The 24,814-nt window shown below is 28.3% G+C and overlaps 2 protein-coding genes across 3 annotated transcripts; one reads left to right on the top strand and one right to left on the bottom strand.

The window, feature by feature from the left end:
- Nucleotides 1-3,223: 3,223 nt before the first annotated feature.
- LOC107454582 (DNA repair protein SWI5 homolog) lies at nucleotides 3,224-9,435 on the bottom strand. 2 transcript variants are annotated; one of them, XM_016071826.3, is made up of 6 exons: nucleotides 9,262-9,435; nucleotides 8,921-8,956; nucleotides 6,088-6,142; nucleotides 4,730-4,848; nucleotides 4,535-4,629; nucleotides 3,224-3,951 (listed from the first exon to the last, which is right to left on the bottom strand). In XM_016071826.3, the coding sequence occupies exons 1-6, from the start codon at nucleotides 9,303-9,305 to the stop codon at nucleotides 3,887-3,889; spliced, it is 414 nt and encodes a 137-aa protein (XP_015927312.1). In that variant the 5' UTR covers nucleotides 9,306-9,435; the 3' UTR covers nucleotides 3,224-3,886. The 2 variants fall into 2 exon arrangements, with proteins under 2 accessions (XP_015927312.1, XP_015927314.1); XM_016071828.3 differs by lacking the exon at nucleotides 8,921-8,956.
- Nucleotides 9,436-9,633: 198 nt separating this feature from the next.
- On the top strand, nucleotides 9,634-23,278 carry LOC107454597 (V-type proton ATPase subunit G). Its single transcript, XM_016071842.3, has 3 exons — nucleotides 9,634-9,864; nucleotides 10,374-10,474; nucleotides 21,539-23,278. Exons 1-3 carry the CDS (start codon nucleotides 9,780-9,782, stop codon nucleotides 21,713-21,715), a joined length of 363 nt encoding a protein of 120 aa, XP_015927328.1. The 5' UTR covers nucleotides 9,634-9,779; the 3' UTR covers nucleotides 21,716-23,278.
- Nucleotides 23,279-24,814: the final 1,536 nt, after the last annotated feature.

Here is a 24,814-nt window from a genome sequence, read left to right as displayed (position 1 = left end):
TTTCTTACTAATTAAAAAAAAATTTTTTTTAACCAAAACATATTTATAACAAAAAAAAAAATTGAAAATAATATTTTTAAAAACCACGTTTTTGTAGTGGAGAATAATAATTTTAAAAAAAATTGAAAAACGAAAAACATGGGGCGCATGAAATACACAACAGTAATGTTATATTAGTGTGTGTATTTGTGCTCTTGAGAATATGTGTATGTATATCTGTAATTGTATCTGAATGTGGAATATGTTTGTGTATATCCATATGTATGTGGATGTATATGTGGCTGTGCATGTGTATGAGTAAGAAAATGTGTACATGTACTGTTATGTATTTCATGCGCCCCACGTTTTTCGTTTTTTTTTTTTAATTATTATTCTCCACTACAAAAACGCGGTTTTTAAAAATATTATTTTTTATTTTGAATTTTTTTATTTTGAATTATAATTTTTTTAATTTTTAATTTTTTTTTAATATTTTTTAAAAATTATTACTTTTCAATTATTATTCTTCACTACAAAAATCGTGGTTTTTAAAAATATATATTTTTATTTAGATTATTTTTCTTAGTCAAGAGTAGTCAAGACTACTACAAGACCACTACTAAAATAATAGAACTTTCATTTTAAATTAGGGATACAAAAATCTTTATAGAAAAACAATACCTTTACGACTTTCATTAGTTTTATGCTGATGAGAACCAAAACAATCTGGAAATGCATGAGGAAAAACTGGATCCTACCACGTGATTTTTCAGCCAATAAAAATACTCTGACAATAAAAATCTTTTCACCTGACATGTAATACTAATTTGAAATAATGGAATCGACAACAAAAGACAATGTCGACTTGACTCTAAAATGACTTTTTTTAAATTTTAATTTTATTTTACTTTGTATGTCTTTTTTCTCTTCATTTTCATGCATTGTCATCCAATTCTGAACTATGTGCCAAATTTAAAGTTTGTAGCTAGTCGGGAAGTTAGTTTAAAATCGATTACAAAATTCCACCCGGACAGACATACACGAAGGCAAGTTTATATAAACGTGGTAATAGTTCAAGGACTTATGGAAAACTCAAAATATGATAAAAAAAATATATAAATATTTCTGCAAAAAATAAAAATTTATAATTTAATTTCATTGGAGACAAAATATACAGAACTTCATATTTTATTTAACTTGAAAATATTAGACTTAAAAAAAAATTACCTAGTTTTTAATTTTTAAGACAAAATAATAATGTTTTCATTACACTTAGAAATAATTTATTTATTATTAAGCAATAATAAAACTGTATTTATTGTTTCCCCCAAAAGACAAAATTCTGAAGAAGGCTAGAAGATAGGAATATTGGACAGTTACTTTCATTAGGCATGCAGTATTGAAGAGAGAAAAAAAAAATTGGAAAATTGTAACTTGACATTTCAAAACTATTTTAATGCATTTTCAGAAAATTTACAAAAAGATACAAAATATATTTTACAAACAGTCATTTGAATTTTTGGAAGAACAAAGGTCAGTTTTATTTTAAAATAGTTCATGTCAGTGAAATGTTTAATTTTTCTCAAAATTTAAATTTATATTTTGCATTGAGCTGATTTTGTTACTAGAATTAATTCAGTGCATTTAGATAGAGAAAATTATAAATATCTAAAAGAAATGCAAACAATTTAAAGATATTCTTTTTTCACTTTATTAAAAAAATTATATATTTTCTTACAAATAAAACTTTAAAAAAAACGTATTATGGATTTTATATTTTTGTTTAAAACAATTACAAGAATATTAAATTATACATTATTTTTTAAAAAAAATATCTATATATAAAAACTTTTTTATATATGAATACCAAAAAAGTATTATAAATAAAAAAAATCTTCAACAAAAAGTTTTTTTTTGCAAAAATAAAAAAATTAAGCCTGTTTTTCAGACTTTTAAGAATGCTTCAATCTTAAAAAAAAAAACAGTTGCAAATTTGTTCAGTACAGAATCACTTCTTAGAAATCTTAACAATTTTCATAATAAATTCTGAATTCCTGATAATTCTTTTGAAGTTTAAGTAGATCAGAAAAGAATAAATCACTTTTGATAAACAGTATAATTCCATATTAAGGTTAAAATTATATGAATTTGCCCAGCTAAAAGTTTCAAATGCACAACTGCATTTAAAAAAAATATATAATAAAAATTATTAGAATTTGAAAAGAAAATTAATGTAATGTTTTAAACTAACTTTTTAAACAGTTAAAAAAATAAAATCCAGCATTCTTAGTCAATACAAAGAATGCTTAAACTCCACCGCCAAAATATGAAATGATATACATTTCTCACATTCCCTGAGTATTCTTTAGAATAACTAATGGAAAAATCTACAAGAATATTCTATACAATGATTAGGTCAAGTGTACAATAATTTTTACTTTTCATACTAGCATAAAAACACCATACATTGTGTAGAATGCTGGCATTTCAAACATAGACAGTATATACATCACTTTATGCATCAACAAGTATTTAATTAAAGAGATAAATATAAAATGCTTTATTTCAGAACGAAATAGAGCCTTGAAATATCCTTTGTCCACATAAAAATATGAAATAATAATTAAAAAATATAATAACACAAATGGAAATCTCAAATGCAAAAGAAGAGACATAAATACTTTGAAAATTTCACTTAAATAGTTCAGAAAATACGTAAAACAGACACATAAAAGTCTGTATACTATGAAGTATTGCATTATTCCTCTACTAAGGAAATATATATACATTAAAAAAAAGAACAAAACTCCATTTATACACTAATATTTTGGCTTCAAGCAAAAAATAGTCTCAAAAGTATACATAAAAACAAAAATAACCTTAGGAATAAAAGAACTATAATACATAAAGCAAATGGAATTCATGGAATATTAAATTATTTGGCTGAACAACTATTTTTCGACTAATATTTTGCATTCTGAAAAAAACATAAAAAATTGCAAAATTTTCTAATTTTTTTTATCTTTTACAATGATACAATAAAACAAAGTTGGGTGAAGAAAAAAGATTTTTCCTTTTTAAATTCTCAGAATAGCTCACTATTATATTTTTTACATATATATCCTTAAATCTAAATGAACCTTATTCTAAAGGACATTTGTTTTCAGAAAATAAAATGAAATGATTTATTTAGAGCTTAAACTATGGTTACAGTCTAAGCTTTTCAGTCTTAGCAACACCTAAATGAATCCTTATTTTACAATGAAACAAACATATTGAGAACATTCATAAAAATTAGATAAATATAGAAAAAAAATTATTTTTTATACTTTATATTAGAAAAGTAAAAGAAGTTGAAGAATTTGTAAATTTTTTAGAGTCATTTGTTACTAAAAGAAGAAAACTATTTTTTAGATGCTGTTAATGTATAAGAAATAAGATTGTTTTTCTGACTCAAAGATTTTTCACTAATTTATTTAATTTTATTAATTATTTTTAATTTAATTTTCATAAATTTTTCATTTAATGTTTTAAACCTGTTTAAAGCAAAGTGTTTAAACATAACAACCCAGTAACAAAGGAACATGAGAGCCGAAAGCGAAATTCTAGATTGTAAAAGAAAAACTCTGAATACAAAGATGTGCTAAAAAAGTTCATAATTAATATTTTTCATTAATTGTAATTTTTTTAAAAATACTAGAAATTTATTTCAATGAACTTCAAAATATCTCTATTTGTCTCACGTCCAAATGCATATAATTTTTTTCATAGCAGTTCTATATAAAATAGTTTAAAAATATACATGTGTTTTTTCTTATATATTTAACAGTTAAAACAAATATTTTAATAAAACTAACAGCTGAAAACATTATATATATTCTGATTATACACTAATAAGTAATTCACATTAATCATTTTCTGTCATGCCGAATTGTTCATGGATCTTTTTCACTGTTGTTTCTTCAATAATTGCTAAAAAGAGTATTAAAAAAAAAATTGTATTTCATTTGATATTTTATGAAATATTGTTAAACCAAACTTCATAAAGTATAATTATAACTTATTTTACACTTTTTATAAATGTTAACCACCTTCATAAACTTCCTAAGATTTTTCTCCATAAATTATTTGGAATAAATTTTAATCAACCACCATAATTGTTTATACTACTCACTATTTGAGTTTTGCTCATCTTGCAGACTACAAGTATGACTCTTGAAAAAAATTTGAATGAATTTTCATATAATTATGAAAATTGATATAAAAAAAATATTTTTAACTATGATGTTAATTTTATTTCGTTTAATAAACATTAAGGATATCATAATCAACTTGTCATCTTTTACTCTAAAGATTAATGCAATAGAAATGTATCAAACAATTTCTGAAAATTAACTGTCGGAAGACACAAAATTCTAATGATTTTTTTTATTTTTATAATTTGCATTTAATTATCTTCGGATTTATACAAAATGCATTTTAATTTTAATAATAATTATTAAATCAATGCCAAACAATACTTAAAAATTTAAAATAAATAAAGATCATGGCATACCAATTTGTCCCATGACTATTTGAGCAGCATCTTTAACTTCGTTATATTCATGTAATTTATCAATATACCATTTATATTGATCCTCTGAACAGCCCCTGCAGAAACAAAAATATAACATTTATGCTGATTCACAACATTATTTATTGGAAAATATAATAATCCTAATTTTAAAAACCACACAGTTTGTTATCTTACTCATTTTCTAGCTTTGCAATTTCTTGTTTCATATCTTCACTTTTTTGCCACATTTCCAGAGTTGATTTTTTCAATTCCTCTAAAGAAATATTTTCATTTTCTAAATCAACTTTTTTTTCCTGGAATAATTTATAAGATTATTTGTAATAAAGCAAACAATGCTGAAATTATAAAGACAAAAATCAACACATTAAAACTTGCATAATAATTAGAGATAATATACAGTTTATGTACAAATGGAAATAAAGCAACAAGCTAGCTATAAAATTAAATGGTAAATAATTCATATTTAAACCATTTATTATTATCAGCAACACTGAATATTGATTTCAATAATAGGCTGTCAAGAAAAATAAGGGGTAGTTAAAAAAAACACTAATTTTTTTTTTTTTTTTTTTGATATGTGCAGCAGTTTTCTTAAAATTAGCAGAAGAATTTTTTTTTTTTGAATAGGAAAATTACCGAAAGTAAATAAATCTTTCACTTTTTCCATAATATTGCTTATTAAATAGCAACAGCAAAAGTCTGGTAATTGACTTGTCAAAAACATACAAATTTCGCATCTTTAACATAAACATTTTGATGGTGACTAATTATAATAAGTAGCTGATTTCTCAAATTATGCTATATTTATTACCTTGAGTCATTATAGTAATATTGAAAATATCAAATTAAGATATAAACATTGAAAAATATTTGATATCCCTAGTAAAAAAAAGCACCATACCTTTTTTAAATAAATTCTCATTTTAAAATTTCTAATTCTATTGTCATTTAAAATTAAGAAATGTAAAGAAAAGCAACCATAAAATTTTCAGTTTTGGCAAGGAAAAAAGGAATTTTGAAAAGGGATTCTTAAAGATTATCATCAATAAGTTTGATTTTGTGGTGTAAAGAATTTTGAAGGAAGGAATATTTACTGTGGTCTTAGAGTGAGATAATTAAATTATCATTTTTGTTAATAATAGCATAAAATCTTTTGCATAATATGTTAATAATTTTTGTTAAAGATTTTAAAAAGTGAACAAAATATTTTTAGTAAAATGTCTTCCTGTTATTAATAACTGACTGAATACCTATTCTCTGTCTTATTACTTGATCTGAATTAAATAGCACAAAACAATAATGCACAGTGCTACTTAATACAAATTGCAGAAAATACACAATTTTTGCTGATGATTTGAAAAACCTTATAAAATATTTCCAATAAAATATTTTTGTGATATCAATGACTGATGCAATTTTTTATAAATGTATATCCCTTTCATAATTATATTTTCTATTAAATCATGCATATACTTTCTGCATGCCTAGAAAAAAATCTGGTAAAACAATCACTTAAGTTTTAAAAAACTTACTACTTTATTGAGTAAAGGACTTTTAAATGCTGATGAGGGTGATGGAGTTGAGAACCTATGAATAAAATTTAAAAAAAGTTTTAATAAATAATACTGAAATTTCATCAAAATACTTAACTCATATGTATTGAAAGAAAATTTTAGCATAAATTTAAAAAAGTTGGGGGAAAAAACTCCAATATTATTAGTATATTTGCTGAAGTAAAAAAAATAAATGCTGCATTAAGAAAACATCAAAGCATTGCTAATTGTTTTTTAATGAAAATATTAAAGTTGGTTTTCCTTATCTTTGAATTCTCAAAGAAAAATTAAAGTAAGCTTTGTTTTAAATTTTCAAAAATCAAAGATTTATGGGTTTAAAAATAATAATAAAACACTATAAAAATATTTAACTTACATGCATTTAAAGAAAAAAATTTTAAAAAATTAATGAATATAATAAAAAATTTAAAGTATAAATAAATTGAGTGCACACATTGACGGACATATATAACAAATACAACATATACAAATACAACATATATAACAAATTAACAAATATAAAATGATTACAAAAAACAAAAAAAACTTTCATTATTTTAATTAAAACATCATTTATTTTAATTAAAAGAATTATGACGAATTGACAATTAACCCAATTCTAATAAGAAAAATGTAAGATTTATTTTAATTGCTTAAAAATAAAATCTGCAGATTTAATTGTTTAAAAATAATAAAATTCTATCAAAATATGTTTACATGGATTGGAAGAAGTTTTATTTATAAATGAGAGTTTGGATAAACTATAGTAAGTTATTTACTTTATCAAAAACTTAATTCACTTCTAAAATATTCTGATTGGAAATAACAGTGAACATGTTTCAAGTGCTCAAAAACAAAAGCCCTTTTTCAAGACTTGTCAGACATGAACGCGCCAAGCAAGTAACATAAGGCAAGATACCCACAAGATAAATGATTGTCATTAGATCATGTGACTCTTCTGAGATCATTCCCTAAATTAGAATTATGCATTCGGAAAAATGAAAGCCACTATATTGGTGTGGTGATGTAAGCATTAAATTTATTTTTAGCAATATAGTTATCAGAAAAAGAAAAAAAATATTAAAAAAACTAATATAAATAAATCGATTTAAACACACTCCAATGCATTGTTAATTTTTTCAGTGTGATGGGTGAATTTGCTGCTCCTTGCAAAGTTGTTGTTTTAAAAGTTTATATAGCTACTAGTATTTCTTGAAGATATTTCTGCATCATAACATTTCATTCTAACTACAATTGTCAAAAAGATTTTAAAGTTGCAAATTTAAAAAAAAAACATTTAGAGAGGGTTGTCCGAGGGTGACTGCGAGTTACACCTTTCAAACTGGTCTCCTTCTGCAATATTTTTTTTCTTTCTTTAGTTTCTCACAGATTCCTGCCCTGAAGTTACAAAGACTTGGTGATTATTCTGCAGCAGATCACGATATGGAAAACTATTTTTATCTTTATTTTCAAGCAAGGTTAGCTCCTTAAATAAGCAGCTTTTGAATATCCAGCTTCATACGGGTATGAAGTAGCAAACTGAATGAAAAAACTTTTAAAAAACATAATATATATTTGAGCATTGACTTGAACAACAACAATGAACATAAATGATGAAGATGATGTAAATGAACACAAAATTAGACCAAGTTGTGCACAACTAGTGGCAAACACTTTCGGAATCCCTAATCCTAATTTTTTTTTTTTTTTTAAATCCTATGAATCTACATTGGTAGTTGTGTTGATGAAGGAATCAAAATTAAAACTATGCGACAAACAAATGAAATCTTAAAAATTAAAATTACATTTTAAAGGCAGCAAGGCATATTGAAAATTATACTAATGAGGAATGTAAATATTGTACTGTAAGACTAAATAAAGTGATTTATGTTATACTGTGGAGCAAAAGGCACACAGTGTAAAGTAAAAAAAGAAATAAATGGATGGTGTTTTCTATACCAGCAAGCTTTACTGCCATTACTTCCGAGCTACTGTTTTCAGTGTATTTTGAAACAATTTAGCTCATATGATCATTGTTTCAAAACTCTCTTGCGTGTAATTTCCTGTAAACATGTATTTGGTAGGCTGATTTATTATTTGTGTTTAAAAAAAGAATCGTAATAAAAATTGTCATTGGAAGACCTGTTATTCAAAGACGGGAGATTTCCGTATCTTGATCTGTGGCAGAATAATCACCAAGTCTTGGCAACTTCTGGGCAGCGGCTCGCACGAAACTTAAAAAAATATCACAGAAAGGGAAAAACTCGAAATTTATAACTAGAAACCATGATCTACATGTTTTTGTTTAAAAAAATTTGCAAGTTTAAAATTTATTTGGTACCTTGGCGATTGTAGTTGGCGCAACAGATCAGGATACGGAAATATCCTCAAAGCGATAAGAACTCTGTCATTTGAGAAAAAGAATCATTATATAAAACACTTCTTGTCCTGTCAGCAATATACCAACTAAGAAATTTAAATCCAAAAGATAATTTGTAAAATGAACTTATTCCTTCTGCTGGAACAATATGCTAACACTAATGTATGATAGTGCACAGCTTGCAACGAGAACAAATAGTATAGTTAACTAGTAAAAAGAAGCCAAATCAAGACTTCTAAAAAAGCGAGTTCTTTCTAAATATAGCAACCATGTCACCTTTTTTAACAATACATCTATAAATAAAAACAAATTTTCACTGCAAACTCACCAGAATTAATTAATGTCTTATGAAATACAGCAGATTTGAGCTCAGAAATTTTATAATTTATTTTTTTAATTGAAAACAAAAGTATCTGTATGAAAATATCGTACCTCAGAATAAGCTTTAGTAAGTTGCCTGTATACTTCCTAATCGAAAGTAGAGCAAATCAGTACCTCGAGATTATTGCTGTTTACATTTATATTAAAAACACCATATATAAAGAGACAGCGAGACACAGAAAAATAAATATATATCGAGTCCATTCTTAGCACTATAAAAATAACACAATTCTCCTCAGAGTTAGAGATATTAATAACCTATAAATGCCTTTAAAAAAAGTATCTTTACAAAAAATAAGTATTAAGAGATCAAAAATCATAAGTATTAAGAGATCAAAAGACAGATCTCAACATATTAATGTATTTGGAAATCCAGAAAGATATCTAGTTACTTAAGAGAACTACGAAACCGGCGTTGTTTTGGAGTGGATGACATCTTCACATATAATTTTTTCCAATAGAAACAATCGTTTTATTAAAGACAATTGTTTTATTCTTATTAAAGAGACCTAATTTTGATTACGATTTTTTTCGAAATCACCGCTATTTACATTTTTCACTAGCAGTCAAAGATACAGTTATATTTTTCTTATTAATATTTACTTTTTTAACGCAAACATGCAGACTTCATCAGATTGAAATTGTTTGCAAGAAGTTATCATTTAATAAATGAAAGTAAGCTGATATTTAATATAAAAATTTAATAAAAAGAAGTATATACATATATATTTTTTCCTTAACTGCAACCATTGTTAACATCATGTGATTTTTCGGTTTTACGACTCTAGTTTCCGGTTTTTGTTTCTGCTTTTCTGCTTCTACTTCCAGTGTAAAGATTCGACTGCTCATTTGAGTGTGAAGAAAATCTTATATTTTTATTGCATTTATTCCATTTCTTACTCTTTAAAATATGTTTAAAAACGACTCTCAATCCATACAACAATTATTAGTTGCCGAAAAACGAGCAGAAGAAAAAACTAATCAAGCAAGAAAGCGTAAGTATATTAAATGTAATTTTATTTAGCGCGTAATAAGGTGTGGTTTTTGAAGAAAAAAAAACTGTAACTGAACTTTACTGGTCTTAATTCATACATATTTCGGAAGTTGAAGTAAATATCAATTTAAAAATATCTCATTGTATTTATCAAATTTAAATAATAACAATAACAAATTATTCCATTAAAAATCATACTTTGTAATAGAGAGAATGAATACAATCGATAATAAACATAACTATTTCGTTGAAAAAATCGTAACTTCGTAAATAAAAATTTATGGTAATTAATATTCTGTTTTTAAGCTAATATTCTTAGAAAATTCTTTTTTATTTAATATTTTTGTTGTTAGTATTCTCATACAAAAATACTAAATAATAAAATAAATAAGTATATAACGCATATACATTTATTTTAAATAAGAGCAACACTTTTCCTAATTTTTTTCGATTTAGAAATATACAAAGAAAGAAAATTAATAAATTTTGACTAAATCTATTGTTTTATAGGCAAAAATCAACGTCTGAAACAAGCTAAAGAAGATGCTCTTACTGAAATTGGACTCTTTAAAGAGGAAAAGGAAAAAGAGTTTAAAGAGCATGAGGCAAAGGTATTTATGATATAAAAATACACCAGAGTTGCATGTCAGTTGCTATAAACCTCATTCTTGTTACAAAATAGTGCTTTAAATAATACCAAATATTTAGAATTAAATAAAACTAAAAAGAACTATTTGATAACTTGGAGATTATTCTAGATCATAATTAATTCTTAAATAATGAATTAATTAATTCATTAAAGTCAAACGATATCAAAATTCATTTAAATCAATAAATATTTGCCTAAGAATAATTAAATTTAGTTAATATGCTCTTATTTTTTTAAAATTTTATAAATATCCTGTATACTGGAAATTTTTATTCATGTAGTTGCTATTTCTATTGATTTAACTACCATCCGTCTTCAGCGTCCAGCTGGTCTGCCCTATCAAACTCACCTCATCGTTGCTCCCCATTGGCGCGGTTGCCTCCGGCAGCGGTGCTTGTTTCTTCCTCACGACAAGTGGCTCACTTGTTAATAACTGACTTCATATAAATTCCTATCCTGAACATATTCAGATAAAATTCAAGAATATAAAATAATAAATATTAGGAATTGATCGATATTATACGTGGTTTTTTTTATTAATAATTTTTATTCTGATACTTCCTCCTCTTATAAACTGAAAAACTGTTTATAAATTTTATACAAATATTACTATCATTATAGACCAGTATTTCTCAACCCGATTTACAAATTGTGGCACTTAAAGGACTTTTTCACCAGTTTGTCTTGGATCATTCACATAATCCCTACATTGAAATATATTTTGAGCCTAGATCTATTTAAATATAGATAAAATTTAAATTAATTTTGATATAAATATTTATCCGCAGACAGGCACTTTTCCCCGGAATGTGAGAAAATTTTATAGGCCAATTATTTAAATCTTATTTTTTTTGCTATGTTAAATATGGTTACTAGTTTAATTATGAATAATAGTAAAAATTTGGGCATAAAAAACATTGATTTTTATGTATTTTTAGAAAAAAATTTATTGATTAATTGACTTTTATTTCTAACCATTATACAAAATGTTACTATCAGATTACGTTAGCGGTTTAATGTGAATTAAGTGTTTAGTAATATCTAAGGGACATCCATATTAGCTATATAGAACTAATAATAAATTCTCTGGTTAGGGGATTCAAAGGTAAAAATCCTGGGAATTTTGAAATGTAAGAATAAGCATGGAAACTTTTGGAAAATAGCCTGCAATTATTGGAAAACTTGAAAATTTTTAATTTATTAGTAATAAACATGAATTTTTTTCGTATTTCGATATTTATCAGCTAACTAAATAAAATTTTATAATCAAAATATAAAAATGAAATATTTAGGTAAAAACATAAAAATTAAAGCATTAAAACGCCAGTTTTACCTAAAGAACAATGCCTTAAAACTTTAGGTTCCCTAATTCTTTAGTATTCTTTTTAGTATTTTTTTTTTCTTCTTTCCCCGCCTTAATTTAATCAGTTTGTAGATCATAAACAAAAGATAAAAAAAAAAAATCAAAGCCTTGTCTGTTATTTCATAAATTTATTTGTTTATATGCTGTTAATTCGGTTGACATTGGATCATTGCGGCTTCATGAGAATATTGATAACTAGTAAAGATTCTTTCACAAATAGATAAGGAAAAAAACCTTAATATCCTTAGTGGCAGTTTTTTTTATATTTTTTATTTTTTTTATAACCGTCGTTGAACAGCCGACCCAATTTTATGGGTTTACGACTACTAATGTTCAACTCCTTGTAATTTTGAACCCAATCCAGAAGACAAGGGAACTCCTGGATCGAGTATTGGGAGAAAATTACCTTCGTGGTTGGAGGACTTTTTGATGGAGCTCTTCCGCATTTGCGTTTCATGGAGAGGAAGATCACGAGAAGCTCCCTCAGTTACGGCAAGGGGACTCTAACCCATGATCTGCCTACCACTGAGGATATTTCACGTCAGCACTGAATGTTTTTTTTCTTCCAAGTTTCGTAAAACCACCAGAAAATTAGAAATTCCAGTAATAGGGTTCATTATATTTGTATTGTGTTACTCGCATGAAAACCACTTAAATTCGTGTTCATCATTCAAAGCACCATATGTTATTGATATTTCTTATCACCCAATCATAGGAAAGTGAATAGGGGAAAGTTAGACAAAACTGAGTTCTTAAGATATTTTTTCTCTTGAGAAACTACTTGAATAATATTACTTAAATTTTATTTGAATAACAAAAAAGCTCATGAGCTCCAAAAACAAAAATTAATTAGTGTAAAAAAGAACTATATTTTTGAAGGGTAAAAAATTTGTTTTTAAGGAAGGATGTTAAAACTCGATTTTATCTGTCCTGGTCGATTTATTTAGAAATAATGGAGAAAAAACCTTCTATATTTTTCCCACTAAAATATTTATTTATGTCAATAAATTAATATTAAAACCCTCTTACACTGAGAATTATAGAGTGTTTAAAAATCAAGGGACATAGGGAATAGGTTTTGAAATTATCGTAAATTAAGTTTGTTTATCAGATTATAGAACAGGAACCACATACGAAACTTTTATCATCTTCCTTTTGCGATCATTTACAGGTGAGACAGGATATCCAACTTTCCAGGAATTTCGACTTGGAATATTGCGTATAATATATGGAGTATAATGTAACTTGGAGCTTGGAATATAATGTAACATTGAAATTGAAGATTTTACCTTTTTAACAAATGAAAGCAATAGCTAAATAGTTCAGTTATTACACTAGAAAAAAAAGTGAAATTCTTGCGAAAAATGAGCTTAAAATAACTTAGGAAAATTTAATACCCAAGATATTTTGACAAAAACTTTGCTATTTATTATGCTATTATAATTGATACCTGAAAACTCTCCCACTCTCCTCTGTACGCCCCCCCCCTTTTTTTTTGTTCCGCAGTGGACTGATAGTAAATACACAGTTCCCAGCAGATCACCGAAGTCAAGCTTCACTGGCTGAGGCAGTGTGCAGGTGGGTGATCGCTTGGATCAGTCTGCGTAGGGACCGAGGGTGTTCGGTATTAGTCCTCGTTAAACTGTTCTACCGTAAAGAGCTCGACTTCCCGTGCAGGTCGTCAGGCTACTGAGGCGGGGGTGTCATCCCCTCTGCAGAGGATCAGAATTCTGATGGCATGTCTTCGGATCACCCTCAGGGATGTTTCCCAGACCGTCGCCAATAGCCCATTGTGCAGCTCTAGTGCGACGTAAATGAACTACAACAACACCCCCTTTTCTTCTTCTTTTTTTATGTAAATGGGTGTGGTTAAAGAGGGAATCGAATTTCTTCTAGACCAGCATGTGAGGCATTGTTTCCGATGTATTTTCACTAGTATTATTTGCGTTAGCATTAATAGCGGTGTATTTTCAATGAAATTAATCTCGTGGCAATTGGACTAATATTTTAGGAAGCTCTATGCCTTTTATGAACGAAAAAAGGAATTGTATTTGTACCAATTTACGCGCCTGACATTGCTATCTAAGCAAGTGAGGCATTATCTCCTATGTACTTTTTTATTTTATTTTTAATCGAATGAAACTATACATGAGTCAAATGTAAAGAATAGTTCAAAAGTTGTAAGCATTTCTATGTATTAAAAAAATACTACTTTAGAAATGACTTTTTACTTTGTTATCTGGGACCGATGAAATTTTTTACGAGCAAATGAGATAAAAATTTGAATTGATGATTCTAGTTTGGAAGTTTTAAGAGTTTTCTTCATAAGTGTAATTTAAAAATAGTTCCCTTTATACAACAAAAAAAAAAGAAAAAAGATCTTTGAAATATTTGCCCTTTTAATTCGTGTTTGCTCTTATACGATTAAACGAGAAAAAATACAAAGAGAACAATACTTTGCTTATCTGTATAATAATATAAGATGTGTAAATAAATGCAACTACAAAACTGTGTTTTTTGAACATAAAGTGGGTATAGTTTCTTAACTATTAGTCCGATCGTCTCAGTATTTGTTTTATTCGATTAAGAGTGAAAAATTACGGTGGAAAATATACCTTAGATGTTCAAACAGTTCCTGGATAGCAGTGTAAAGGACATCCATAAATAAGCGTCAAAAGTTTTTTTATACAAAAAAAATAATAAGTAAATAAATCTTGTAACTTTTAAAGTATTTGCTTTATTAACTTTTGTATAGCTTCACTCGATTCAGTGTAAAAAAAAAATACACAGGAAACAATGTCTCGCCAGTTTAAAGTATCATATGCGTAAATAGGTTCAAGCATAAATTTGTACTTCCTAGACATGAAACCCATGTAACTTCCAAACTACTAATCCGTCTGGGGAGTGGTTTCATTCAATTCAACGCACGCAAAATAAATAATTAAAAAAAAAATACCTCGGAAAATATGCCTAAAGCCTGTTGGTATAGAAGAAAGTCTTCCCCTATCGAATCATCCCCATTTCTCTCAAAAAAGGGAGAAATTTTCAGGTATCAATTATAATAACGTAATCAAACTTTCCAAAAAAAAAAAAAATATGATATTAATTTTTCTGGAAAAAAAAGTCTGATTTAACTGGAGAAAAAAAAAAGAAATTCAATTAAATGTTGCAATGATCTAAAATAAATTTTCAAATAATTTAAACTACAGAATTAAGAAGGCGGAGAAAAATTAAAACTTTTCTAATCGAATTTTAAAAAACACAAACTCTAAAAAAAGGCCTATTTTGCTTTTTTTTAAAAACTCCCGTTTTAGATTACTTTTAAAGGCCGGAATATCGTAGTTTGTAGGGCGTTGGGCCCATGTTCAATAAGTCGCGAGTTCGATCCCGGACATCCGAAGATTCCCCGTGTAGCAAATAGAGGCTGATGCACGTTAAATCTGTCTGGTCACAAAGTCCTCCGTGTTCCCATAACAAATCTTACCTAGGGGAAACTGAATTGGAAATTGATCGTTCTCTGGTTCAGGTCAAAATTACGATCTATGGATGAATGAATGGGTCTGCGCTGTAAAAGGACTGTGACGTATGTGTGGCTGAATTCGTATTTTTGGCAATAGGTGGCGCCACTGAAAAACAAACGCACTCTCTGCCTTGATTTCACCAAGCAGACTTGGTAGTATTGGCGAGTGGCATTGGAAACAACAACAACAGATTGCTTTTAAAATAATGAGAAAAAAAATTCATTAATAATTTGTCATGAGTATCTCGATATTTACTGTTTTAAAATGGTGGAAACTTTCTCATTCCCGTGCCAATCAAACAATACTGCTAACTCCATTATTATAAATATTAATATTTTTATCTATAGTATTTTGAGCAAAGAAGAGCAGAATTGAAAATATTGAAAAACCTGCAGATATTGAAAAACCCAGTTGCTTACTAAATTTAAATACAATAAAATATTCTAATTTTAATACGCGTTCTGTTTTCATCAAACTCTTCAATATTACTTCTGCCACCTTCACAACAGTTTTTCATTTCCATGTCATATACGCACAGTGCGCATATGATATGATTCATCCTCTTTCCCATTCATTGCTTCTTAACTCTTACCCAACTGTAAAATAACTCTTGATTTGAAATATTAAATAATTCAATTTAAAGTAAATTTGTATTTTGATATAAAGTTTTCTATGATAAAAAATCAATCGTAAGAAATTTTTAAGATTTGCTATTGGCTAAGAATTTTTAAATTTTGCTAACACTTTTAATATTTGACTAATTTAATGGCTTATAATTTGTAATAATTTCGGATCAAAAAATCATGAAGCGCATAAAAATATAAGCTCAAAAGAACAGTGAAAAGCAAATAAATTTCAAATTATATATTAAGTAGAATGACATAATCTTCTTAAAACTTTTGAAGAACATGCGCCGGCTTATAATTTTCATACCAAATGCAAAATTTGTAATTACGAGTGGATTTAGGGCAAGGGCTCCTAATTTTTTTGAGCTATTGAATCCTAAAAGATCAATCTTATTTCGACAAAACCCATAGTCAGTGTAGTCTGATCATGGTTGTTCTTATATACTTTATAAATAAGGTATATAAAAACGAAACCTGTTATACTTTGGGAAGGATACTTTATTTTGAAAATATTTCATAAAATGAATGAAAAATCTTCGCGTTTTATCATTAATAATCTTTAATTATGTTTTAAATAATCGACTTCGCTGTCTTGTGGAGCTGAAACTAGTCTATGAATTTTGCTTTTGACATACATACATAAGCTAAAAATGAAACAAATAAGCCGGATAGTGGTTTTTATTGAAATGAAAACGAACTGCTATAAATGTTGAAAATGGTTATTACGGAAACATATTTCGATATTGAAGATAATGATTTTTTTTTAAAAATGCCATTCATTTTATTTTAATTAATTTTGTAAATGCATCTGAAATATTAAGTAAATAATGGAACATTGATCAGATCTAAATATAATTGCCGTCTTCAAACACATTTAAAAAAGAAAAGAAAAAAGTAGTTTTTTTTTTTTTTTTTTTTTTTTTTTTTCAAAGTTTTAATTTTTGGATTTTTTTTACTCTTTCACGGAACCAAATGGTTTGGTACACCATTATAGCAACCGCTGATTTATACAACAGGCAAAGAATTTTAATGTTATCATCATGTGAGCCAATGCCTCCCTCTGAAGATTTCTCCATGACGACTTCCGATTTATCTTTGATCTCAACCGCGGACTTTCCCGCTTTCTTGTTCCAGTGGGTCTAAAAAGCCAGGGGCCCCCACCAGGGGGGACACTTGAAACTTGGGGGGGGGGGAATTTTTACACTAAATAAAACGGATAGTTTGGGGGGGGGATTTAGAATTTGCCCAAGAATGCGCCCAAGAGCTTGGGGGGGGGATGGGGGCCACTGTAAAAAGCAGTATCTTTTTTATTGTATTGTCATCACTCATTCGAATCACGTGGGCCATCCAATTCATTTTATTTATTTTTATGTATTTAATAACATCAGGTTGTTTATAAATCTTGTACAGTTCAAAGTTAAATCTCCTTCTCCAGTTATTGTTTTCACTTACACAACCAAGCATACTCCGCAAAATCTTTCTCTCAAATATTGCGATACAATTTTCCTCCAGTTTTGTCATTATCCAAGCTTCAGAAAATTTTTCAAAAATTATTAAAATAAAAAATATTATTTTTGATCATTCTCTGTCACAAAAAGTTTGGATCAATCTATAATTTTCATAAAATAGTTTACTTATAATTACGTTCAATACCATTGTAAAATTATTATTCATCTTTGTAAAGTGTTTTCCTTAAATATTTAATTTTCCCCTACACAGTTTTTACATATAGTCTACAATGTTTAAATTAAAACATACAATATTTCCGGGATGTTTTGTAAATTATAACGCAAGAAATGTATTTAAATTTCGGATTAATCGATTAATAACTTGAGATATGAATGTTTTAATGGAATAATTTTTATCTTGAAATGCACGAAAGACATAAAACCTATCGTATTAGGCGATTTATCTAAAAATTCTAATCGAGTGTAATTAACATTCAAACGATATAAACAATTTTATCTGTAAAATCAAAGAACGATAATTGTCAAAAACCGCTGCCTTTCGTTACTGAATATGATCAGTGCATTATCGTTGAACGAGAAAATCACAAATAAGCATTAATCAACAAATTCAAATATTTTTGTCTATCATTAGCTTAAAATCAATAAAAGGTATAACGGTATTTGCCTGATAAATTATTTATTTATCCGTCATTTAACGCTACTTACTAGTTATATTTATCACCCATTGTTAATACTTATCTCTGTTGCAAAAACCAAACAATTAGAGCCGTTTATAGATATTTTTATCATGATCATGTTAGTTTCTCTCAGATAAACTGTGCGAAATTAAACTTGTTCTGATACCAAAAAATTCTAGTCTTCTGGATTGGATTCAAAATCAATGGAATATAGACAAATGTCTTAAATCCACTACGAGCTTCATCATTTATAGAAGACTATAAAATAAGTTTTCTACAATCAGAAATTTATACCCACAATTAAAGATTATATTTAAAGCAAATGATAGGGTTTGTTTGTGATCCGATCTGGAAGTATGAAAACGTTTGAAAACTTGAGTTTAATCGATTACGAGTTTACGAACGCATGACTGACTATTAGATTTAAATAGAAGGCTGCTTTTAATACCTCCAAGAAAAATAATTCAAACTTAGTATTGCAAAGGTTCTTCTAAAAATATAATTGTAACGTAAATTGAGTCCGTATATCTCAGGGGGGCGGATTGAGCCTCATACGAAGCGATCCAGATTTAATTCTCGACGACTGTTAGTCAAGTAGTATACTGCTCCTAGTTAGCCACGACCTCAGTGTTAAACAAAAATACCCTAAGTGGTAGATGAAACATCGGTTTGAATTGCTTTGCAATCGGGTTAACCTTGGGAGATTTTCATGAATTTCCTCTTTATTGTTGTGCATAAGCAGGTTAATTTTACTCAAAGTCCTCAGCGAAGGTAATTTTGTTCCAATACTTCGTTTCCTTGTCTCCTGAGTTGGGTTCAAAATTAAAAGGCTACAGAGTTACGAATCGATGAACCAAAAATACCTCATCGAACGGCTTTTCTCAGCTGGTGATAAATCAACGTTAATATAAGAAACTTTCTGTAAATAATACGCCGAGGAACTAAAGCTTCTCTTTCTAAGCGGCAGTCAGTGTGTTGAGTTTAGTTTTCACTACCACAGTTTGGGTTGATGTTCACTCCTCTATATTAATGGCTGGGTGGCTGCAGTTTTTCCGATCTTGTCTTAGTTGGTTTGAAATCCATTCTAATGTAATGTCGACGGTGAATTCACAGAGTAAGAAAAGTTCACACGTAATCGGGCGATTGGGGATCGTGGTGCATAGGCAGAAAGGATGATTCCACTGTCTGACACAAGTATTGTCTTCGGATCATCATTAAGGATAAACCCCAGACCAGTGGTTCCCAACCTGGGGGCGATCGCCTCAAAGGGGGCGATAGAGCTTCTCAAGGGGGCGATAATCCTTAGGGGGGCGATCAGGGGGCGACGAGTACTCAAAAGATAAAAATTGCTAATAATATTAATAATTAAAGCTATTTGAGATTGAAATTAAAAAATATATATGAAACCAATGGTTCTGGTGTCGACAAAGAATTATGATAGTTAAAAATTAAAAAAAAATTCAAGTGCAGGATCGTTTTCGTCATACGTTTTGGTATCGCAGGCGGAAATCTGATAAGTCGCTCTGTTCCTCTGAGCAATAATACTGTTTCCAGGCGTACTGATGAGATGGCCGCAGACGTTGAATCAAAACTGATTAAATTTCTGAAAGAAGGTAAATTTGCGTTGCAGATTGATGAATCAACTGTGATAGATAACAAAGCTGTTTTAGCTTACGTGAGATTCATAAATGCGAGTAAGGAGATTAACTAGGAAATGTTGTTTACAAGAACTTTGAACACCGATACAAAAGGATCGTCGATTTTTAAATTGGTCAAAGACTATTTTGAGGTAAAAGAAATTCCCCTCACAAATGTAAGTGTTTGTGCAACAGGTGGTGCTCCAACCATGTCTGGTTGTCATATTGGGTTTCAGGGTCACCTTAAAAAAGAAGTACCAGAAGTTATCTCCCCATTCATTATGTCAGTCATCGTCAACTTTTGGCTGAGAAAAGTTGGTTATTCCTGGCATCAATAAAATAAAAGCTAATTCTCCTAATAACCGTTTGTTCCGAGAACTTTGCCATGAAAATGATGAAGATTTCGAATTCCTGCTCCTACATACAGCCGTGAGATGGCTTTCAAAAGGAAACTGAGCCGTTTCTTCGAATTGATGGATTCGGTTACTGAGTTTCACGACACCACTGATCCTGTTTTAAGTGAGAATTTGAAGCAACGCAAGTTAGAAACTGCGTACTTCACAGATAGTTTTGAAAAAATGAAGTAAATCAACGTAAAACTTCAAGCAAATGAAATAAACATTATCAAGGCTAAGGGAATCACATCTTCATTTATCGCCAAGTTTGATATCTACAAGTCAAACATTGGTCGCAAAGAGCTAATGCAATTTCCAACTCTTAAAAAGAGTTCAATGGCAGATATCGAGATTCTCGAAAATAAAATCTTATATTTTACTGATCACCTTGATCAGTTACAAGATTTAAAGATTTGATGAAATTAGAAATTCCGGATTGGATTTTCGATCCTTTCTCTTTTAAAGTTGTGGATAAGCTCACTTCCTCTTTGTAGACTAAGATTTTAGATTTGAAGTATGACTGTGAGGCTAAAGTCGTCTTTAAAAAATACGGTTAGGAGTTATCTTGGGTAAAGCTTATGGATACTTATCCACAATTGTGGAAACAAACTGAGCCGCTTCTCATCTCGTTCCCGTCAACATATTTAGTGGAGAGAGGATTTAGTTCTGTCTCCCAGCTGCTCACAAAGCAAAGAGATAGGTTGGACATTTGATTCAATTGCCTTTAAATCTGACGAGCATAAAACCTGACATACAAGCTTTAACTTGAAATACACCAAGCACAGGGCAGTCATTGAAGTGGTAAAAATGTACTTTCTCCCTCTTAATTTTTTTTCCTCAAATTTTAGTTGTTAACGTTTTAACTTTTTCTTGATTACATTAAAATATGAATTTAAAAAAATGTACTTTTGTTTTTATTATTCCGTTTTAAATATCATTTCTTTTTGAAAAAAAAAGATGCACAATTTTTTTTTAATTAATAAAAATGACAGGATAAATGTGCCTCCTTATTTGCATTACAATTAAAATTAAAATCAAATAACATAGCATATTTTCAGTGTTTGGTTGCTCACAAGCAACAATGAATGTTTTTTTGAGCAAAAAGAGAAAGGGGCGATAGTTCACAAAAGGTTGGGAACCACTGCCCCAGACCATCACCTATAGCCCATGAGTCTAGTGCGGCATTTACAACCAAACCCTTCTAAGCCTCCTATGTAGATGAGTTATATAAGTGTATGTTTCTCGTGTACGTGTACATAAGATAATTAGATGGTTCTTTAATTTATGAATTAATTAAAGTTATTAGATGGTTCATTGATTTTCTTTTTTTTCTTCTAGTATCTTGGTTCAAAAGACGGTGTTGTCAAAAAAATTGAAAGTGATACAGAAAAATCTCTTCAGGACATGCACAAGTATGTTCAACTGAACAAAAATACGATCATTCCTTACCTTCTCGATCAAGTTTTTCAGATTAACTGTGAACTCCATGCTAATTTTAGGATAGGAGCATTTTAATCAGTTCGTTAATTCATGTATTGGTTTAGCTGTTGAATTTGCTATAGTGAGTAAATTCATGATGTACTGAATGTAGTCTTATTACTAGAAAACTATTCAATGTAACGAAATGCTTTGGAAATAAAAAGCTCAGTGGAACAGATTACCAACATTCAAAAAAATAGTAGCTTGAAATTTTGGGTTTATAAGTATATCGATGAAATTTAGTTTGTTGACTTATGACTAATCTTATTAATTGAATTTGATTTGAGTTTAATTGCACTGCTGTGTTATTAAATAAGACGGTTTTAAATGAAAAAAAATGCATTTTGTTAACAACTTCTTGTTGTTGTAACATTTTTCTAAACTCACTCAAATGTTATTTAACCTCTTCCACTTAACTCTTCGATTGTATTTCTAACCATAGAAAAAAAAATCCTCGGATACAAATCATGATAAAAAAATATATTGTTACAATATCAAAAAGCAAAAATTATTCCCTTTTTTTTATTAAAAAAAATGTGTTAGTGAAATAGAAATTAATGTAACGATTAAAAAACTGTTCTAAAAATGTTTTCTAAATCATTAAAATCAAGTTTGAAAAATTTAAGAATTATCTTTTTTGAAACTTTTAATGGTGCTTATATAGAACTTTTTTTTTAGCCTGGCACGTTGGCTGATGAATTAATTCTAAATGCCAGTTCTTAGCTGCTAAATCCCTATAGTTTCCTAGTAATAACGCTAACATTCCAAGGAATGGGTTTTTTGCGAATTTCAAAATACAGCATTAAACTTGTGTTCGAGAAAATGTATGTAATCAAGATACTTTAACTAAGAAAATGTATAGAATAGATTGCGAAACTAAATTTGAATGAAAGTTTGGTAATGTTCATAATTATATTTTTATCACCCGTTTGTCATAAAACAGTTTTATTTCGTCATCAACGAAGGTAGCTACAATTGAATGTGATATTTTCTGTAAAAAACTTAACAAGATGTTTTTGTGCTATTCCACGAAGAAGTATTTATTTTAATCCTGATGCATTTAAATTGTTTTAAATAATTTTAAATAAAACTTTATAAATAAATGCTGTGATATTTTACTTAAAATGTAGCCTAATAAATTTCACATTCAAATATTTTGTAAAATACTTTGTATTTTCATGTGAATATGTGGAACGGTCATAAAAATGAAAATCATGCAAATTTCTTACGATATTAAAGATTATATTTTCTCCATTTTGAATTAAATATCTAAATTTTGAATCTTAGAATTATTGTGATTTGAGACAAAATTGCATTTAAGTTTTTTCTCTTTTTTTGTTCATACACATATATATTAGCTAAAATATGTATAAAATATTTTATTTTGTTAAGTTCAGTATTTATAAATGCCTATAATTATATATTATGCATTAGTGATAATTTTTGTTGTTGATTTTATTCAATTGATATTTATGAGTCATGTATAATCTCAGTTTATAAAATCTGAATATCATTTATAATCTGATAATCATGTATTTATGAAATATATTTTACATAATCTAGATATTTCACGGCAATAAAATGTTAAATTATGAAGAATGTTGTTTTGTTTAGAGGCATCATTATATTCATCTTTTAAAATCACTGATTATTGATTGTTCACAAAAAAATAGCGTTCAGCACTCATTATATATGTTACTGCAAAAGTTCAAATGCGCATCTCACATAGCTAATCTGCTGATATTTTAGTTAAGGAGAAATAAATGAATAAATTCTTAAACAATTTCTTCATAATCTATTACCAAGTTGGAATACATTTTAAAGGTACCAAAATGACTTTGGCGCCTTGTTGGCGAAAATGGTCGACGGGATATAATTAAAGTAAGCACCAAAAGGTTTGGTTAATAAGAACCAAAAAATGTTATTTAATGTTTTGGCTATGAGTATTAAATAAATCGTAGCTAGGATTTTAGCTATAGTTCAAAAATAATTAAATCATCATAAATCAGTTTTAAACAATTTTATTCTTATTAACTTGCGATAAATCGCTTGAAGACATCCGTTATAGAGCGAACCTGTCACATAATTTTCCTTTTTATTTCCTATCAGAAAGTAGAAGAAAAAGAACAATGGGGTGTAAAAAGCATTCGGATTCACGCAATCTTGTTCCAAAGATATTGTGAAATATACAAAACAATTAATGAAAATTTTGTAAGTGATATGGTCATAACTCTACGGGTAAGAGGATTTGAAACTGTTGGAGATCATATCTTCCAGATAGAAAAATCGTACAACTATTATAAAAGATTATGTAGGTAATATTATCAATATATGAAAATGTAGTACGCAATTTTAGACTCCGCTGCCACCTTATCAGCAAAAATAAACAAATAACCTGCACGTGCCTACCAACACCTCCCTTTTCCTTTAACTTTGCGTTTACAGTAGTAATCTAATTTTAGAATTATATTCAAATAAACAATGTAACTTTGTATAGAACAAAATTTATGGTTCATATCATTTCGCAAATTTTTTAAGTAGAGTATTTATTAGGAATCTTTGGTTTTTTCCTTTCAGGGGTTAGTACTCCTTATGACCGATGAAACTCTCCGAAAAAAAATGTACAACATTTTCTTTTTCCAAGCTCAATTTTACTTCAAATTTAAAAAATTTCCCACGTTTAACTCTATCTCAAATTTTTTTTGCACGTTTTTGTTTTTACTTTTCTACATTAAGAAAAATAGCAATGTGAGTTTGTTCTCTTGCGGAAGCATTGCTCACACGCCTCCTCTCCCTGTCAGCAAAAATAAGCAAATCTATCAACCCCTTAAGGTGCTTACGTAATATTTTAACGGCCCCATATCGACTATAAATTCGATAGTCCAAACGTTGAAAGAGCAAAAAAAGTATCTCCATTTAGAGATAGGCAAGTTTTGGTGTCCGATTTCAGAATAAGTGCAAATCAATTACAGTCAAACCTCGCTATAGTGAACCTTCAAGAGATCGAAATTTCGGTCCACTACAACCGGTACTTCACTATATCCGTTCCGCAAATAATTTTAACTAATAGTTCCTAACTCCCTCCTTTTATTACACATTATTTATATAAATGACCAATAAAATGAAATAAAAATA

The sequence above is a fragment of the Parasteatoda tepidariorum genome, chromosome 2 (genome assembly GCF_982258835.1).
Source record: "Parasteatoda tepidariorum strain Cologne lab strain chromosome 2, Ptep-v5.0, whole genome shotgun sequence".
In the NCBI taxonomy this organism is placed as follows: Eukaryota; Metazoa; Arthropoda; class Arachnida; order Araneae; family Theridiidae; genus Parasteatoda; species Parasteatoda tepidariorum.
The sequence above is the reverse complement of the archived record's forward strand: the minus strand, read 5'-3'. Positions and strand labels throughout refer to the sequence as shown.